This window comes from Pezoporus wallicus, unplaced genomic scaffold (genome assembly GCF_028554395.1).
Source record: "Pezoporus wallicus isolate ANWC-B61680 ecotype Strahan unplaced genomic scaffold, APGP_CSIRO_Pwel_v1 contig_10160, whole genome shotgun sequence".
In the NCBI taxonomy this organism is placed as follows: Eukaryota; Metazoa; Chordata; class Aves; order Psittaciformes; family Psittacidae; genus Pezoporus; species Pezoporus wallicus.
The window spans coordinates 137,802-156,668 of NW_026641390.1; the positions used below are offsets into that span (position 1 = coordinate 137,802).

An 18,867-nucleotide genomic window follows, 5' to 3' on the forward strand; every position below is an offset into this window, starting at 1 on the left:
ACACATGCAGAGAGGCACAGGGCTGGCTTGGGTGTCTCTACATTGTGCTGCCATGGAATAAGCAACCTGACAGCAAAGATTCTCATCGTCATGATTGTCTCACCTATTCCTCCTGCACTGCCTCAAAGCAAAGACGAATGGTTGGTGAAGCAATAGCAAAGAGCAGCATGCAGACACTTGCTGACGTAGCCACAGTCGCTGTCACACATTTGAACAGAAGCTGCACACAACCCCTTTTTTTTGCTAAAGAACATAAAAGAACAAAGCATGAGCTAGTACCATTGGTGTTCTTAATGCCTTGTCATCCAAAATAACTGTCTACTACAAGGAGAATCCATAGAATGCATTAGCTCTTGGAGGATCCTGGTTTCCAAATAGCTTAGTTTACAGAAATACTGAGGAAAAAAGGTAGTTTAACAACCCATTTGCACAAAGCACAAGCACAAAGATCGGTAATAGAGACTGAAGCAGCTCACTTGCAGGGAAAAGATGCTTTTGATTTCCAAGTGACTATCACCTCAAGTGCAGAGGCGTCATGAGCAAACTGTTCACAACTGCAGTTTTGAGGTGATGCTTTTGACCAAATAAAGCAACATGCTCCTTAGAGGACAGTTCTGACTACTTGGAAGTAGAGGAATTTTGGGTGCGCTCAGGGGATGGGACTGCACCACCACAACAGCAAAACAAGACTTCACATGCAGAACGTGGTTTGTGCTCAGAGACTGCTCCCTGAGCACAAGGGTGTTGGTGGGGGCATCTCACCAAGCCAAACCTGATGATGCTGTTTTGCACAAAGGAGGACCAGGGCCCCAGTCCCTGCTTCTCAGAGCAAAACAGACCATCTACAGCAGACCAAGATTAAACCCAGGCTCCAGCATCTGAGGACATCTGCCCTTTTATACACCCCCAGTCCCAGCTGGTCCCATCTCCACTGCATGTTGTAGAAGATACACGGGGCACAGCAACAGGCAATGCACAAGCCAGCCCCAAGGGAACAAGCTAAGGGAATCCCACACTTAATTTTCTCTTTGCAAATGGTTTATGGTCAAACATGAATCACATTGTGGCAATGAACAGGGCCATTTGGGTGGCATGATGCTGCTCATCCCATGCTGGATGATAACCTGTCTACAGAGAAACATGGAGTGAGGAAACCAAGGACTGGGCCTTCTGCTAAGTGCTATTCCCTGGGTTTATCAGGAGGAAGTCCACCCTCAGGCCTGTACCTGCCCCAGTGCTAATTCACAGGACCACAGGATGGGCATTGTGGTGAAGAGCATCCCAGAGGGGCCGACTCAACAGTAGGGAGATGGCTTGGATCTGAGAGTTCAAAGCCAGACAGTGGCAGGGGATCCCCGAGTGCTCTAGTCAGGAATGCAATGAAAATCAGACAAGACCTCCCCACATTGTTTCTCTGACACTAATTCTGCTCTGCCTTGTCTCACTTAAGTCACTGCCAGTGGACAGAGCCCAAAGCATCCAGCAGCATGTGTTTTGGTATGACTTTGTGTGTGTGTGTGAGCCAACATCAGCCAACCTTTGCTTCCCAACCACTCCCTGTTGTCCAGGGAAGGCCGGTGGGCCGAGCTCACGACCACCCTGCAGCTCTGTGACAGCCCCAGACCCACGTACAGGCACATTTGTAGGGCTGACAACACTCAAATTGGGCTCAGGAGCAGATCTGCGGTCGTCTGGGGGATCCCAGACCCAAACCCAAGCCAAGTAAGTCTACACAGAACTGGAATACAACCCTCTGTATCACACACACACACACAGAGATGCTATCAGACTTCCTGCTGCTGGACAGGCAGGACCCCTCTGGAAGCTCCCGGCTGGAATTCCTCCTCCTGGCTCACATTCGTACCAAGAACTTCTCATCACAGGGTTGCCCATCTGCCAGGCTAAAGGGTGACGACAGAGGGGCTGGTGGAGACAAGGCAGAGCTGGTGGCACGGTGTCAGACACGAAGCAGCTCCGATGGGGTGCTCCAGTGCCTAGGATTCGTTTACGAGGGATCAGAACCGTTTTCTCCTTGTGTCGTCTTAGAGTAATGTTGTGCGTTTCCTCAAGCTGAATGTCTCTGCTTTTCCTGCTTATGATTCTTGTGGAACCACTTCCATCAGTTTCTGGCACAGGACTGTTGCGGAGACTATGGGGAAGAAAGCAAAGTACAGGTCAGAGATCGCACGCAGGGGCCCAACATATATCTTGGTCTTAGTTCATGATCCTCTGCCTCAAATGGGCTCATCCTTTAGCCTCCCCACCGTGATTCTGAGCAAGTTTAGTCCAAATACAGTGTAAGACTTGAAAGCAAATGAGCAGTGGGCTATAACTGACTCATGCCCAGAACTTAAACAGGACATATAAAATACATACATTCATATAAAATGGAACACAGGGAACTCTGCTTCTGCAGCACGTATGCTGTACTGCCCTGAGATGCTCCAGTATGTCTTGACACTTGCATGGTGATATTGTATCTACAATTGGATGCCATAATTGCAAGCAGCCAAAACTGAGTCAGGCACAATAACAGGAATTAGCATAGGAAATAGAAACTGATGCTTTTACTTCCTATTTTGAAAACCTCGGCTGTATGTGAACGCAGCTTCTTTAACTGAAGACAAAACCAACTCAGCCTATGAACCCAAAGCAGAGCCCACTGCCTTGCACAGAGCAGGTGGAGAGCAAAGGAAGCATTTCAGGTGCCAGTCTGCACAGGAAAGGTGCTAACCTGAGGTAACTTTATTTTTCCACCCATTAGTTTAGGTGGCTTGTGTCCAAACACACCTGTGCCTTCTGCTGCTTCACCATGTGTTTGGAGATCACAAGATAGTCTAGCCAGGTAGAGCTAACACTAATTGTAAATGCACACAAATTCCAGCCAGATCAGTTGGAAGTGACCAAACTCTTTGCAATATGTGAATATACACATGACAGGAATTCTTATGTTCCTAACTGGGCATCTGCAGGATTATCATTCAGTGTTCCCAGAATATTTTCTATATTCTCCTAACAAACCTTTGAGTGGGTAGAAAACAATTAATATGGTAATTCACCACTCAGGCACTGCAGAAATGGCTTTTCCAGGAACTGAGCCTAACACTCTGAATAAAACAGTGAGTGTGTGAGAGGGAGAGAGAGACTGCAGGGGGAGAATAATAACAAGTGCTAAGCACTGTTGAAAGGCTTTTTTCTTCTTCATAAAATGCATCCAGCTAAGGCTGGGCATTTCTCCTTGTCTGCTTTTCTAGGTCAGGCTGTTGCATGCGAGCTGGGGGGGCCGATGGTGCAGTTTAGTTACTTGAACACATGGAATGACTTTCTTGATTCAGGTGCTCAGGGAGAGGTTCCACGTGCCAAGCACAGCCCCTCCATCCCTTCAAAACACCCCGTGGGTTAGTGTCAGCTGCTGGAAAACCTTATATGAAGATACCTTAAAAATAAACCTTCTAAGAGAAAGCATCTAGGGGATTCTCTTCTCCCTCTGCTCTGCTGCCCCATTTTGATGCCAAATCGAGCTTTGACTGGATCAGAAACGGTAGCACTGGCTAAGAGATGGATCAGGACTAATTATGAAGTTTCAGCAACCAAACTGAGGCCAACTGTGCTCAGACTGTGACACTGTTAGTTTTTTTCCCTTCCTACGCCACTGGAAAAGGATTCTCTGCTGACAAAAGGTTTGACCCTGTGCTTTGACAGGAGGTAGAAGAAAGGCAGCAATGTGCTCAGCAAATTACGCTCCACTGCGTAACAGCCACCAGTTTGCCAAGATGAAGAATACCCATGGTATTTGGCCCAAACTTTGCAATTATCACAAGGCAGGGTGTGTTTTGGGTGCTTGGTAGATATGGTAATCACCAGGTTAAAACTTGTTTCCATTAAAGAAGAGTTAATCAGAACTAAGACACTGGAAGTCTCCATTCTGCAAAGGAGAGCCAGTGCTACTAGCTGTAGCACGCTCACCAGGAAGCTGCTATTTCTGGAGCAAAAGCTAAGGCTGCACCTTTGCTTTCACTGGTTATACTTACAAATGAGTTGGACAACCCATTCGGGCTTGTTTTGCCACCAGACCCCGAAGAAGTAAACAGGGATCCCACTGAAGATGATCGCAAAGCCAATGGCGCATTCCTTCGGTGTCATCCAGAAGGAAACAGCAATGAGAAACAAGCAGGCCAGGATGAAGAAAATGGGCAGGCAGATATTCACCTGAACAGGGACCCAAAGAACAGATTAGAAGCTGTATCAGGGGAACAGTGTATGCTTTCCAGTCAAGTTTATCTAGCTGTACAGCTCAGGGAGGGAAGAAGCTCATGTTCTCCTATGGATGCCTACATGGACAGTGCTCCTGTCTGCCTCAGTGCTCTGAATAAGAGGACCATGGCCCTGAACTGCCACGGGGAAGGTATTGGTTTATGCAGTGTTCTTCCTCAGTCCTGGGGAAAACAGATGTAGGCTAACACCTACCACGTACATCTAAAACCAGCAAAACAAAGCACGCACATGTGGCTTGCCAAGAGCCTTTCTCAGCACCCTTTTTTTGACCCCAATTCCATACTTAGATGATTCCTTATAAAAAACACTTGTACCAACAGCATCAAATTCAGCAGCAACCACAGAATGTGCAGTGCTGCTTCTTCACAGCAGTTCTTAGGTTCTGAGCAGGGCACCCCCCGAGAGCAGCGTGGCTTTTAGAATCAAAGCCCAAACCCAAACGAAACACCCTGCAAGTTACTTTGGGAGGGCACTGGTACAGGTCTGTGGGTTTTGCTTCTCTCTGGCTGCCTGTGGCCTGGCAGAGACCTGCTGGGGGACGAGTGAGAAACATGCCTTTAAGGAAGGCAGACATGCTTGTGGCTGACACAATCTTGGGCTCGTCCCAGATGGGATACGGCACTGCCAAGCTGGCCAAGGACAAAGAGAACAAAGTTCTCCTCTCTGCAGGCGTGGGTTTGCCTGCTTTATTAGAAAAGCTATTTTAATTGAATTCCACGATGTCGCAGAGCGTTTCACTGTGTGCCACAGCCTAGGATTTGCCCTGGGGAATACGTCAGTCACTGAGAGCTTCCCATTGGGCTGTGCCATCAGAGCACCCCGCATCTCTGACGCTCAGAACCTCTTACTCTCTGATGTCCCCCTGGTAGCTCCTTGTCCTCGTGCACTGATTTGCATCCAGCAGATTCCCATGCAGCAGGTTGCTTACAACACAACACTTCCTCCTCACACTCGCAATCCCAGTTCGTCTTCCGTAGAGGATAACCAGCTTGTACTTGCCAACCTTCCCTGGTGCCCAGAAGGGACTTGGGAGGAACCACCACGCAGCTACCACACTGCTCTCACCTTGATGGGCCTTTCTAGCTCTGGTTTCTTGTAACGCAGCCACATCATGCCGATGATGGCCAGAGCCACGCAGAGCCAGTTGAAGAAGCTGAAGAAGTTGATGACTGAGAAAATGTTGTTGGAAAAGGCATACAGCAAGGTCATGATGCACTGCATCCAGAACAAAAAAAGCCATTAGCAAAGGCAGTAGGCAAACCCAAGTATGTTACAGCACTAAATTCAGGTTTTTCAGAACTATCTGCTAGGGAAAGAATCATGTTGATTATTTTTTACTTCTTTTAGGTTATTTGCAATTGGTGCCTGCAGTGATTTCAAAACAGAAGTGGAGTATGAGGATACGATGAGAGGGAGGTCTATCCTCCCCTGTCGGTGCTTGCAGGAATGGCTCTGTCTGGAGGTGGTGCCCGAGTAGCCCCATCCAACCACTCTGATGTGATCCTACCCTAACCCATTCCTCAGTACCACATTGATCCTCATCACCAGAGAGCCAGGTGCTTACCGTAAAGACGAGGGATGGCACAGGAGTGAGGAGCCTGGGGTGAATCATAGACAGGATTGAAGGCAAATGTCCTTCTCGGGATCCCACAAAGAACAGCCTGAGATGGGGGAGACGGAGCAGTTATCACCTCTGCAACCTTCAGTCCTGGGCTGGGGTTTGTCTTCAGCACAAAACAAGTGGGGACAGCTCAAGCTCAGCCTAGATGCGTGCTGAGGCAGCAAGATTGAAAGGCCCAGGCTACATGCAGGTTTTCTACCTCAGCAGTGCTTTGCATAGTGCAAGAGTAGCACCCTTTTGCTAGTAAGGCAAAAGGAGTGATGCCCTCCAGGATCAGACCCCAGCACGGGTGTTCTACACACACACAGAGTGGAAAGCCCCTCTCTTAGGGAAGGAAGGCTGGAGACAGCCAAGGAATGCAGGAAAGGATGTGTTTATAGCCTCCTTTCCAGAGGGAGCAATTAAGTGGCTTTCCTAAGACAACCTGGGAGATGTGTGTCAGAGCTGGAACCGTCTCAGTCCCTATCCTGCCCTGTTCTTTCTCGAGGTATTCTCAGCCCTTAAGTTTCATAAGTTTCTGCTTTTCATTAAAGCCACTTTCTCAGGCAACAGCACTGAGCCTCAAGCATGTGTTTGCTTATGTTCTAATAACTTCAATGGGATTTTGCCTGAGAAACAGAAGACCAAGATCACTCAAAAGTCTTCCTTTAAACTGGATATGGTTTTGAAGTCTTACTTGGTTTTCCCTTCACTCCCCACATGGCCTCCAGACCCTTCAGACTTTGTGCCTAAGCACAGCCACTCTTTGGAGGACAATGCCAAGCAAAGAGGGTTGAGCACAGCTTGTAAATAAACCCACAGAATTAAGCAAGAAACCTACCGGGAAGAAGTGAAGAGAGATCCATTAACGGATCCAAAGCAGGATAAGCCAACAAAGACGGGTATGATCCAGGACATGACGCCAAGGTGATAGTTCCCAAAATCCTAAATGGGGGGCAACAATACAGATATTTCAAACCCAGAATGCCCAGAAGAAATCACAGCTGCCTACAAAGACTTAATATTTATAGAGATCTGAGCAAGTGGCATGGCTTGGTGCCGAAGCTGTTATGGGATTTTCCATATTGCCATTTGTTGCTCCTCCTTCCCCACAAAGCACATTGTGGAACTGCAAAAAAACATCAGCAATAAGCCCTTCCTTCAGAGTCAGGACACAATATTTATCACAATAAGTCATCCAAAGGTTCAAGACCAAAGGGAAGCTGCGAGGAGATTCAGACATGCAGCTATTGCCAGTTGCTGAGTAAGGACCTGGGATGCAGCCCCTTGCAAAGGCAGTGACCTGGAGTAGTATTTTCATATCACAAACTGACCCCATGCTGCTTCCCTGCAGTTTTACACCAATGCTATTAATGCACTGATTTCAAGACTTGCAAAGGTAAGCAAGACAACCAGACAGACAGCTAGTGGAATAACTCAGTGCTGAATAGGTGCAGGCTGGAGCAGGGTCTTGCTACTAACCCAAAGGATGGAGCACATCATCAGAACGGCCCAGACCAGCTCATCCCTTATCCTGGGACTGGGAAATTCCCTTTGAAGCACTGAACAAACCTGGTCACACTCAGTTTGCAAGATCACACTGTGCTGCTTACTTCCAAAGCAGTCAGGATTTCTGACCTCCATGGCATTTTAATTAATACAAGTATTGTTTTCCTTTCTTAATTAAAACAAAGAAGATACAGAAAGAGAACAACCTAGTTCAGTATTGAATGCATGACCTTTTCACACAAGTATCATGTGCTGGTAACTGATGGGAAGTCATGGGGCCAGCAGCAACCTTGCATATTGACCAAATCAAGAGCAGTGGTGACTGCCCACCCTCACTACTGTCTGTGATTAATCCCACTTGGTATCACACTGTTCTTCCCTGCTCCCGTCACAGTTGCTCTTTATCTCCTGTCAAACATCAGCTCTTTTGTATGCAGCCATGATCAGCCTGGAAGGAACTATGAGATGTATGGAGAGATTGTACATCTGATTTAACCAGCCCTACAAGACAGATGAGTCACATCAGAAATGCACCTAGCTTACCACAGCCACAGCTTCGGATGTCAGCATCTGCTCTGTTGACAGGGTGGTGAAGTAAGCCAAGTTTGTCAGCACATAAACCAAAGTGACTACAGGTAGTGAGATGATGATAGCCAGAGGCAGGTTTCTAGGAAGAAAACATAGACTGCAATGGAGTGCTGCAGTTCAGAGAAGAGGGTTGTTGATGTCTTCATGCCACAGCCCTCCAGTGCGCGCTTGAAGTTTGCTTGAGCCATTCTGCCCTTTGGCTCTTTAGCATGTCCCGTTTCCCAGCCACACACTGCTCCCCTAGGAAAGGAGACAATGCCCACATGGGAACAGGCTGGAGCCTGACATATGTAGAGTGAAGGATTATGGCAGAAGGAACTTTATGCATGGAGAGACTCTGACTGTCTGGGCAAGCAGTAGTCCAAGGTCACTGCAAAGGCCATTAGTTAAAAATAACCTCCAATGCCAGTGGCATTAGTACATTTATTCTCTTCTGGGCAGAGAACCATTCCTGCTAGTGGGTTTCTTGTGGGAGATGGAAAGATCAGCGATTTAGTGGGCAAATTTTAGGCTCTAACTGTGGAGCTCGCTGGACTGATGAAACTCAACGAAAACGAGTTCAGACACAGTTGGAGTCGGTCTGTAATGATGAGGCTGTGTTGGTACAAATTTGCCTTTCCAAACAGTCTAACTTCATTTGCAAACGGAAACTGAAAAAGGAAACCCTGCTTGATACCATGTATAATTGGTCAAGTGGAGCTCAAAGCCACAGGAGGAAAGAGTCAAATACTGTGACTGCATTCAGGAAGAGATTAAAATAATTGCAAAATGGCAAAAAAACCACTTTCTATAACTGTGTTTGTGAAGGAAAGGTCGTATCAAACCTTATGCTTCCCAGCAGGCACTAATCACTGCCAGGGTCAGCCAGGAATGGGTTCTTGCACAAGCAACCCACGACAACAGTGCCCCATCGTTACCTCGTCTGTGAGCAACAGTGATTTATCAGCGACGTCCTGGCTTTGGTGTTGCCCACCCTTACCTCAGCCCCGAAAGGCATGAGCAGTGCAGAAAGTGGCTATGGCTCAAGAGAAGAGGAAGAGCACACGACAAGTGTATGTCCACACAAGTACTCTTGTGGGAGTTTATACAAGATGGCAATAGAGCCACGAGTGTTTCTTCCTCACATGTAATTCAGAGAGGTGCCGTGCCAAGGAAGCAGGACTTCCCAACAGCACTGGTAATATAAGCAGTACAGGAAAGCAGTGTAAGCAACAGCTCCTCTCAAAAGGAGATTATTATTCCCCCTTCCCCTACTTGAGGGAGGAACTACGCCATTAATTTAACTTGTTTTCTACTTCCCCTTCTGGGCTGATCAGCAACCCCTGTTACACAGACGAGGAAAAGGCTTCCTGAGAACAGGTTCTCCCCCCCCAGGGGAAGCCATCACAGGACACACACCTACCTGTAGGGATTTATCATCTCTTCTGTAACAAAATTCAAGTAATTCCTGTAATTTAAAAGGAACAGTGGTTATTTATGGTTAGCCCATGGAATAAATGAAGCCCTTCATCCTATACTCATCTGCAAGGGAATTTAAAGAGGGGTAGAGAGACTGGCACCTGCAGTAAAAGTTACGATGGCTAATGCCTAGTCCAAGAGCTGCAGCAAAGGACAAGCCCTGGATGGTGGTGGTGGATATAATAGACCAGCTTTTGTGCAAGAGGAGGGGTGATTGCTGGTGAAGATCTGGACCCAGGACTGACAGGGCCACCCCTCCAGGCAATAAGGGTGGCTGCAACTGGCCTGTTTTTACAGCAAACTGAGCAGGCTCCTTGTGCTTGCAAGTGCTCAAAGGGACTGACGAAGAAGCCCTCCAGGAGCTTCAGTTTGGTGCTCAAAGCAATCTGCTGGCATTTAGCATATCTCTCTTCTAGCTAACCCCATCCTATTGCTGTCCCTTAACACACACAGAAGCTGTACCCAGCATCACGGTGCATCATCACCCATCATCTGCTGCCTCTTCTAAATGCCATGATCACCTCTACTTCTTTGTGCTCTGATGTCCTGGCTGGAAACAGGGTGTGAAGTATGACTACCAATGTCAATAGCCAAACCCAAACCAACTGGTTACAAGAAAGATGGGAAGTCTTCCATCATACTCTTCCTTCAAACATAATCTGAGGACAAAAGGAATGGACTACAGCATTTAGCACTGAAAGAAAGATAGAGGGCTGAATCTTACCATCCTCCATAGGCGAAGAGACCACTGTACAGAGCTAGCACGATGTTCCCCACATCTCCTTTCGTGCCTTCAAAGGAGTGCTCAGGAGTCAGGTTTGTCACGTCACCTGCAGAAAACAAAACCAAGGCAGATGGATTGTGACCCTTTGTGGGGTTTGAAACAGAGAAACCTGGAGGCAAAAGCTGCTCTTAGTATTCTTAGTTATCATAATGATGCATTTTGGGTTATGCTACAGAGCATGTGCACGTATTGGGCTGATTCCTCCAGCTTTACAATACTTAACTCATCTGGAATCATGCACAAAGTAATCAGCACCAAATACACTTGTCTCAAGCAAATGGCCATTACTCAAAACTTTCTCACACTACAATGTGCCATCACTAAGGTAACCTCTCAGATACCTCCTCTCTGCAAAGAAAACACTCTGGGGACCTTCCTGATGGAAGATGCTATGCAAACAGATATTGTCACATTGTCCTCCCAACTGAAAGCTGCTTTCGTTTGATAAAAACCCAGGATTTCCTTCACTTCCACCAGCCACCCAATAAAGCAGAAACCCAGGATTTCCTCTAGTCCCACCAGCCACCTGATAAAGCAGAGGGTTAAGGCGATGCCTTTGATTGTGGGAAGTCAGGTTCTGTAGGGCTTGAATATCAAAAGTTTCTGTTATGTTATTTACTTTTAAAATAAAAAGCCATAAATAGACTTGTTTGTACCTTTGGTAAGAACTCACCCACACCAAAGGGCTTATTTATTTTGCTTTAAAATGCTCTGCAGTTGTTTTGTTCCCTGCCTTTTGATGTGGAGCCTGGCTGTGGGATGGCAAAGCCATGCTCCCCTCCCTGCATCCAGTGCTCCTCTTGGGAGAGGACAGAAGCAAGGAACGAGGAAGGACTCAGCAGGGCAGGTTTGCATCCAGGGAGCACTGTCGAAGCCCATGTGATTCCTCTTAGGGCACAGATCTTTACTAATCACCCCAGCAACTACATCACATGGCAGTCAGCAGGGCCTGGAGCTTAACCCTTCATCTCTTAGCACAAGGTACCTACGATGTGCTTCTGGGTATGGGAAAGGGATGCTGACAAGCCAAGCACTTCTGGATGTCCCCTCTTCTCATCTCACACTGTAAACTTGCACTCCCTTATGTCACCAAAGACCTCTTTTGCAGGGTCTGGGTAACAAATGCATTAACCTTTTAACACCTCACACTCATCTTTATGGTGGTGGAAAAGGGGACTTTTCCTGACAGCGCTGTTGTTCTGCTGCTGCATCCTTCACTCATGGGGCTTCACAAGGAACTGCTCCAAACCAGTGCCAGTGACACAGAACTGCCCTGTGTGCATGGAAGAGTTTTTCTTGTCTTTCCCCTTCTCTACCTGACCCTCCAGCTTTATCCCCACCCTCTCCATCCTGGACATTGCTCTTTTACCTCCTTTCTCCCTCCTGCTCCAGCTGAATCTTAACCATGGCAAAAAGATATTCCTTAACGCAGCATGCAAAATGCTGTCTGCTCACAAAGTACCCAGGAAACCAGCATCCCTCTGCCTTCTTTCCTGGCTAGTTGCTATCCCATTTGAGAGGGGATGCTGCAGATATGAGCTGCAAAGAGCCAGGACCCTAGCAGCAGCTCATGCACTGGGCAGTCATGTCCAGGGAGCCCCGTGCACTTACGTCTAACAGGTCTGCAAGGCTCTACTTGTTCACATTCCACTGCAGATTACAGTTCTGTACTGGTGTTGCCTTGTTTCTATCTCCAAGCACCTCCTTGCACTAGGAAGCTCTCTTCTGAATGTATCCTGGTTGTATTTAATGCCCCTTCAGCCAGTGAATCTCCTTTGCAAGATGCACCAATCAGTTTTAAAGTGAGGGTAGAAAACATACATCAAAACGTAATAGGAAAGCCAGGCAATTCAAAGACACCGATACAATGCTGTGAGTTTAACCTTAATTCCTTGGCTTATCGGTTCAGTCACATAATCTTAATTTAGCATTAATGCCCGGGCCTGGCTGTGAATAAAAAGGCTGATCCGGAGGTGGGTGTGCACAGTATCACATTCTGCTGCATCCCTCGGGTTCAGCTTTCCTGAGTTAATTTTCTGCCCCTCCTAGATAATTACCAGTCTAGTGCTTTCCAGGTCTTTTGTTATGGGAATAAGATACACTTTTTGTTAACAGTGACTGTAATTAGCTACTAGAACTGCACACCGATGGACAAGGAGAGCTCTCTCAGCATTGCAAACACCCCTCGGGAAGTCTCTTTAAGGTCTGCTCATCAGTAGCTCCCACTTGGACCACCTCTTTACCATGTCAAGAGGATGCACCCCCATTTCTTGTCCGCAGCTAGACACCATCTTCCACCAGCAGCCTCTTTCTGCCCATCACAGGCAAAAGCTCTCAGTCCCAATGTTCCTTTTTCTGAGGCATCTGCAGGTTTCACTCTGTGCCCTCTAAAAACCTCACACAGGAACCATGCACTGGTGCTGCTGAGGAAGGGCTGAGCTGCTGCCCTCACCCCGCTGGCCAGGATGAGGGACCACCAGTAGTCTCCAGCCCCAAACCACACGCCTGGATTCAGGATGTTCCATCCGCTTGGGGACCATGAGCATCTTTAGCCTCTGGGCAAGGATGGGTCCAAGCCCAATTTGGTGTCCTGCTGGGCTGTACAGACACTTTGGCTGTGTGTCAGGACTGCCTGCCCTCCAGGATACATGGACAAAGAGGGAAAGGCAGCAAAGGGAGTAGCACTGATGCAAAGAACAAAGCCTTGGCATTTCATTATGCTACGGGTGAGGGTGATGGATGGGTGGGACGTAACTAATTACTCACACACCTTTTCCTTGCACCCGCTGCGGCACGCACCTAACTCATCCCTTTGAAGCATCAGCACCAAAATGCAGCTACTGGCAAAGGAGTGGCAAGTTAGGTCAGTGTGGAGGCAGCCAGGAGAGACTACGAAGGAAGGAAAGGGCTTTTTGTTCCTCCTCAGCACCTGAGGAGCTAACACCTCACTGTGACACCTCATCTATTGAGCTGTACCTCTCAAACGCTTGCAGTGAGTTGCTAAACTTCACATCTCTGTGCAACCTGCCAGAACGCAATGAAATAACCAGAGGAGCCAAGATCTATCTCTTCCTACTGCAAGGGGCAAGCTCATGTTGTTAGGTGTCCACACGATGCTCTTTAGCTTCTTTCATAGAGGGACTCTTCACTGGGGACTGTAGTGACGGGACAGAGGGTCAAGGGTTCAGACTTAAACAGGGGAGATTTAGGTTAGATCTTAGGCAGAAGCTCTTCCCTGTGAGGGTGCTGAGGCGCTGGCACAGGGTGCCCAGAGAAGCTGTGGCTGCCCCATCCCTGGCAGTGTTCAAGGCCAGGTTGGACACAGGGGCTTGGAGCAAGCTGCTCTAGTGGAAGGGGTCCCTGCCCGTGGCAGGGGGTGGAGCTGGGTGAGCTCTGAGGTCCTGTCCCACACAAACCAGTCTGGGATTCTATGATTTACAGCTACTTGTTTGCATGAGAGGAACCTGGGCTCCTTAACAAGCATGCCCCAAGTATCAAATCCCATCCTCTCCTGCCATGGTCACCTAGCTCTGCCCCACACTGCCAGGCAGCAGATCAGCAGAAAGGCAACAATCTGTGCCCACCAGTAATGCTTGTAGACGTAACTGGCATCAAAGTGATGCCAGAAGCATCCCAGATGCAGCAGGTGAGCTCTGACTGTACCCAGCATGCCCTGATCTCGTTAGCAGCCCCACACACAAAGGAGGTCCTTAGATCCCTGGAACAGAAATGCATCACACAAAGATGCACAGAGGTGGTGCAGAAGTCCCACAGGTGCACTGGAGGATGTGAAAGTGTCCATGAAGCACCACGTGTTCTTACACTTATCCACAGACGCTTTACTGGTCCCAGTTGGAGACTGGGGATAGAAACAGAATAGTCTGGGTTGGAAGGGAACTCCAAAGCTCATCTAATCCAACCCACCTGCAATGAGCAGGGACATCTTCAACTTGATGGGCACAGGTTGCCCAGAACCACATCCAGCCTGGCCTTGAATGTTTCCAGGGATGCTGCATCTGGGCAACCCATGCTGGTGTTTTACCACCCTCGTTGTAATGAATTTTTAACTCGTGTCCAGTCTGAATCTCTTTTAGTTTAAAACCATCATCTCTCACCCTATCGTAACAGGCGCTGCTACGAAGTCTCTCCCCATCTTTCTTACACTGGGTAGATGGTCCAGCACGGTCATTCTCACCTCCCTCCTCTAACACAAATTCTCACTAGGACCTGCTGTTCAAACGAGGTGTGAACCTCAGTTCTGGACACTGCATCGGTCGAGCCTCAGTGTGCAATTCAAGCCTCCAGCCTTAAACTGCTGACTCTGGATCAAATCAAGGGTTACAAATGCGCAGTGAGGCTGCCAAGCACGGCCCAACTGCTCCCATTGAGAGAGGGGTCTGTATGTGAGAGCATCCCAAAACCATGCTACGCACACCCTCCGGATCCTTCATCCTCCCCAGCCCATGCAGACACGGCCGCTCTCAAGGCAATGCCCTGCCCGTGCCCGGCACCCCGGAGATCTGGAACCTGGTTTGAACTGGCTGTTCAGCCGCACTCTGCTCTACAATTAACCAAATTAAGGTAACAAGCTCTGACATAAACCCCATTTGCTGATCTTGCCAGCTGCCAAGACTCGGGTAATTGCACCGGCAAGCGATGGGTCACCCGGGGCCTTTCGGCAGGAGGGACCTATTTCAGGTCCATGCGCGCTGCGTGTTCAGACCCCTTCTTTGAAAAACATCCATTTGCTCCCCGGTCATGTCCGTTCCGGTTCTAACAGCACAGCAATCTTCTCTTGCAGAAGGCGTTTAATGATAATTAAGTACTTCTAACTTGCCTAAACAGCGAGCAGAGGGAACAGAGCCATGCAGACAGCTCAGCAAGAGAAGGGGGGGCCTCCAGCACGTCTTGCTCATGGAGGAGACGGAGCCAGGGAGAAATGTGCTGTACACACAAACCCCCCCCGAGGAGGAGATGCACTCAGCTGTTGAGCCATTTCCCAAGAACAGCAGCAAGAGTTCAATGGACTGAGTCAGAAAAACAAGAGGGCAAGAAGCAAACAGGGGTCAGGGTTCCGGGAGCATCTCTTGGGCAGCTTGGAGCAACCCAGGAAACGCACGCTCGGAAGCCACATAAGCGGTTTGCTCCTCTCTGCTCTGCTGCCACTGTGCAGACAGCTTTGCATTAAGCAGTTTTGAGCAGCAGCTGTTAAACTTGGGTCCCGTAGCAGATGGGTTAATGGGTTTGGGAGACCCCATGGGGGCATGCAAGGAGGATGAAGAGCTCTTGGGTTACATCTTGATTCTCACCAGCTGCGGAGAGGCGATGACACTTCCCCTTATTTCAACTACTTCCTTCTGTTTTATACAGAAGTTCCTTTCCTCCCCTCCCAGTACTGGGAAGCTCTGTCGATACTGTTTACAGAGAGCTAACATTTCTCTTTTAGGGTGAAACCAAGGATCTGGGCTCGTGAACTCGCTCCACCCCACACAAAGACTCAAGCGTTACAGCTCCCCCTTTTGCAATGGTCCACCAAGACACAATTTGGGCCAGACAGCATTTTGCTGCTCTTTCCACCTCCTCTGCATCCTGCTGATACCACCAAAACACCTTTTCTCCTCCTCCTCCTAAGCAACCACCTCTTGATTTTCACAACCTCCGTGTCTGATGGCATAACATTTGCTGATAAGAAATAAAGAAGCAGACCTGGAAACATCATGTCTGGGAGCCAGAAAGCAGAGACCCTGGATGAAGAGGGTCCCTTTGATCCTTAGCACAGCATGGGAAGATGTTCCACCCAATAGATTTCCAGCCACTTCCATAGCTTCTTTCTTCTTTTCATAGCTGCACAACAAGTTCCATTCACATCCACAGAAGCTTGTGATTGAGAATGACAAACAAGCCGACTGACAAGGCTCTGGGGGGGCTAACGGAGCCAACCAGCTTGACATGCAAAAGAACATCTGGGGAGGGCAGATCCTAATACCTGTCAGCCACACTCCCAAGGACATGAATTTCAGCCCTGCATTTGAAGGCTGTGGAAAAGGATAAGTTTATAAAGCAAGCAAAAGCACGTGTGAACACACGCACACACAGAGCTATGGACTGCACAGACACACATCAGGCATGAGCGACTGCAACCGAATACTTTAAAGACAGTGGACTTGGCAGTGCTGGGTTAACAGTTAGACTTGATGATCTTAAAGGTGTTTTCCAGTCTGAACAATTCTACGTCAGAGAGACAGGATCCAAACAGAGATGCAAAGCAGTAAATACCAAAGCCTTAGCTGCTCTCTAGTTAGGTATGTCTGCATTGCTGGGTTAGCCACGCTTGGAAAAATAAGAAGCCAACAGAATTTCTCGTGTCAGCTGCCTTAAAACCACAGAGCCCACAACAGTGGTGAGCAGTGTTCCCTATGGCGTGCTCGAGGTGCATTCCACAGCCTCCAGTTCAATGCACCTACCTTGACCCAGCTTCGCATTTGGCAGTTCACTCACAATACTGAAAATGAGCAGCATGCTACAACCCACAACTCCTTGGATAAAGCTTTTCAGATGTCAAGGCACATTTCCACCCCAGCCACGAGCCTCCATCCTCAGTGTTAAACAAACAGCTCTCATCACCCTTAAAGGTCTGCGTACAGAGCCACTACAACTCACAGTGACCATAACAAGAAACACAGGGTCGCCAACAGACCACTTCTGTACGTTGTTGTTATTAAATACACTTTATTTACTTCTGCACAGGCAACCCTACACTTGCAAAATGCAAGAGGCTCAGGAGGCTGAACTCTATCCTGGAGTCTGTAATTGCCAAAAGCTTTCTGGGCAGAGAGGGCAAGAAAAGAGTTGTCTCAGCAGAAATGAACCACTGCTGACTCCAAACCAGAGCAGGCAAGCTGCATTGCACACTAATCTGCCATGCCCACCTGGCCTCAGCATCTGCATCCACCTTTGGCTGGAACAGAAATCAAAGATTAGAGAGTGAGAGGCCCATAAAACATGATTGTGTGGTATCAACCCTCCAGCATTAAGATGCCTGATTAATCTCCAGCATGTGGTTGATGTGATTTAGAGGTGCAGGATGCTGGCAGCTTTCCCAGCTTCTTTGTTCATGCTCTCCTTTGGTACAGTCTTCCACTCTCCATGTGCTCCCTGAAGAAGAGGGTGAGTAAGTGAAGCACAATAACTTTCCTTTGCAGTTTACTGCTGGAAAAACACTTTATAGTGGCATTTCTGAATGCCAGCATAACAAGAAACAGCATGGGCAGCCGGAGGGCACGCTTTCCTTGCAATCCTTCGTGCACAAGCTTCAGCCCCAACTTGCACGGACGCACTCAAAAGCTTGAGGGACATTTACTACCCATAGGCTTCGTCTCCTGTCTGCCAAAGGGGATTTACAGTGCGAGTTAGTCATGGGCTATGGCTGGGTGAACACCCTTTGGGTTTGGCTTTGGGCTCCAAACTCTTCTCAGACACCTACAATTCCACCTCCAGTTGCTTCTTGTGCCCCATGTTGCATTCTAGAGCCAGTCGCCTGGGTGAGCTGGCTCCTCCAAGCACAGACACCATTGCAATAGCTACTCAGCTGCACAAACCCACACAGGGTGTGCAATGGCATTGCTGTATCTACCTTAGCAAAGCAGCAGATCACTGACACGGCAGGAAATGAAAAAACCCAAATCAACTGAAAGCAAACTGCTGAACATCGACCCGTTGATCAGGTTCCCTCTGGGGTGAGATTACACCAGGTCAAAGAAGAACTTGTGGCAGATTTCTTCAGCTATGCCAAATCCTCATTCATCTCAGGATGGCCAAGCAGGATTAAATGTAGGTAGGAGAGAATTCAGACAATGACCACTCCTGTTTTCTCTCAGTATCTGTGTGCCATTGTGCTTTCAGACCTGAAGGAGCCTGATACTTGTGAAATCAAGCTTTCCTGCTGCGTCAGCAGGACCCCTCCAGGGCAGCCCTGCCCTCCCCACACTGACAGCTCTATCCTGCCTTTGCTGCTTGCAGAGCTCATCCGCTCAGCCCCTGGGTCTCGCTTCAGATCTGGCTCAAGGGGGGGTTTTGGGGCATCCAACTGGCAGCAGAGATGAGAATCTGGGAGGAAAGGAAGGGCGAGTGAACTCCCCCTCCCTCAGGTCTTTCTTAACCACAGGATTTTTCACCAAAAAAAGGCAGAAAAATTGCACAGGAAACAAGCAAAACAAACCAAAGCCTCAACAAAGACAGAGTCCAAATGGGTGTTTTCTAGCAGAAAGCAGAGCTGCAATAAACTGAAGCAGCACCCAGATGTGCACAGAGCCCCATGGCGGAGATGCTGCCTCCCACCTGGAGAACTTACATGCTATTTGTAGGAGGGTTCACAGACATGCCAAGCACATGCCAATGACTAAAGGTTTGAATCCTCATTTTGGTACTTTCAGAAACCCTCCTGTGTAGAGCTCCTAATTTCCCAGCCACAAGTACATCTCTAAATACCCTTTCACAAAGAGCAAACGATGCTGGGATGGGGGTGTCAGGGCTGGCTCAGATTGCACACATCTACTGAAGACAAATGAAACAAAACCATGACTAAACCAAAACCTCCTTGCCTTGCCTAAGCTCTCCACGGTAAATGTCTGGAGTTAAAACTGCCCAGTGTGTC

At 48.3% G+C, this 18,867-nt stretch overlaps 1 protein-coding gene across 1 annotated transcript in view; it reads right to left on the reverse strand.

Moving 5' to 3' along the window:
* Positions 1–268: 268 nt before the first annotated feature.
* SLC7A5 (solute carrier family 7 member 5) overlaps positions 269–18,867 on the reverse strand; it is a 36,770-nt gene continuing 18,171 nt past the window's right edge. The window contains exons 3-10 of the mRNA XM_057423503.1: positions 10,155–10,260; positions 9,375–9,419; positions 7,928–8,051; positions 6,717–6,820; positions 5,840–5,936; positions 5,341–5,490; positions 4,032–4,209; positions 269–2,149 (exon numbers count right to left, since the gene is read on the reverse strand). Coding sequence (XP_057279486.1) covers positions 2,094–2,149; positions 4,032–4,209; positions 5,341–5,490; positions 5,840–5,936; positions 6,717–6,820; positions 7,928–8,051; positions 9,375–9,419; positions 10,155–10,260 — 860 coding nt within the window. The 3' untranslated portion in view covers positions 269–2,093. The remainder of the gene's footprint in view (positions 2,150–4,031; positions 4,210–5,340; positions 5,491–5,839; positions 5,937–6,716; positions 6,821–7,927; positions 8,052–9,374; positions 9,420–10,154; positions 10,261–18,867) is intronic.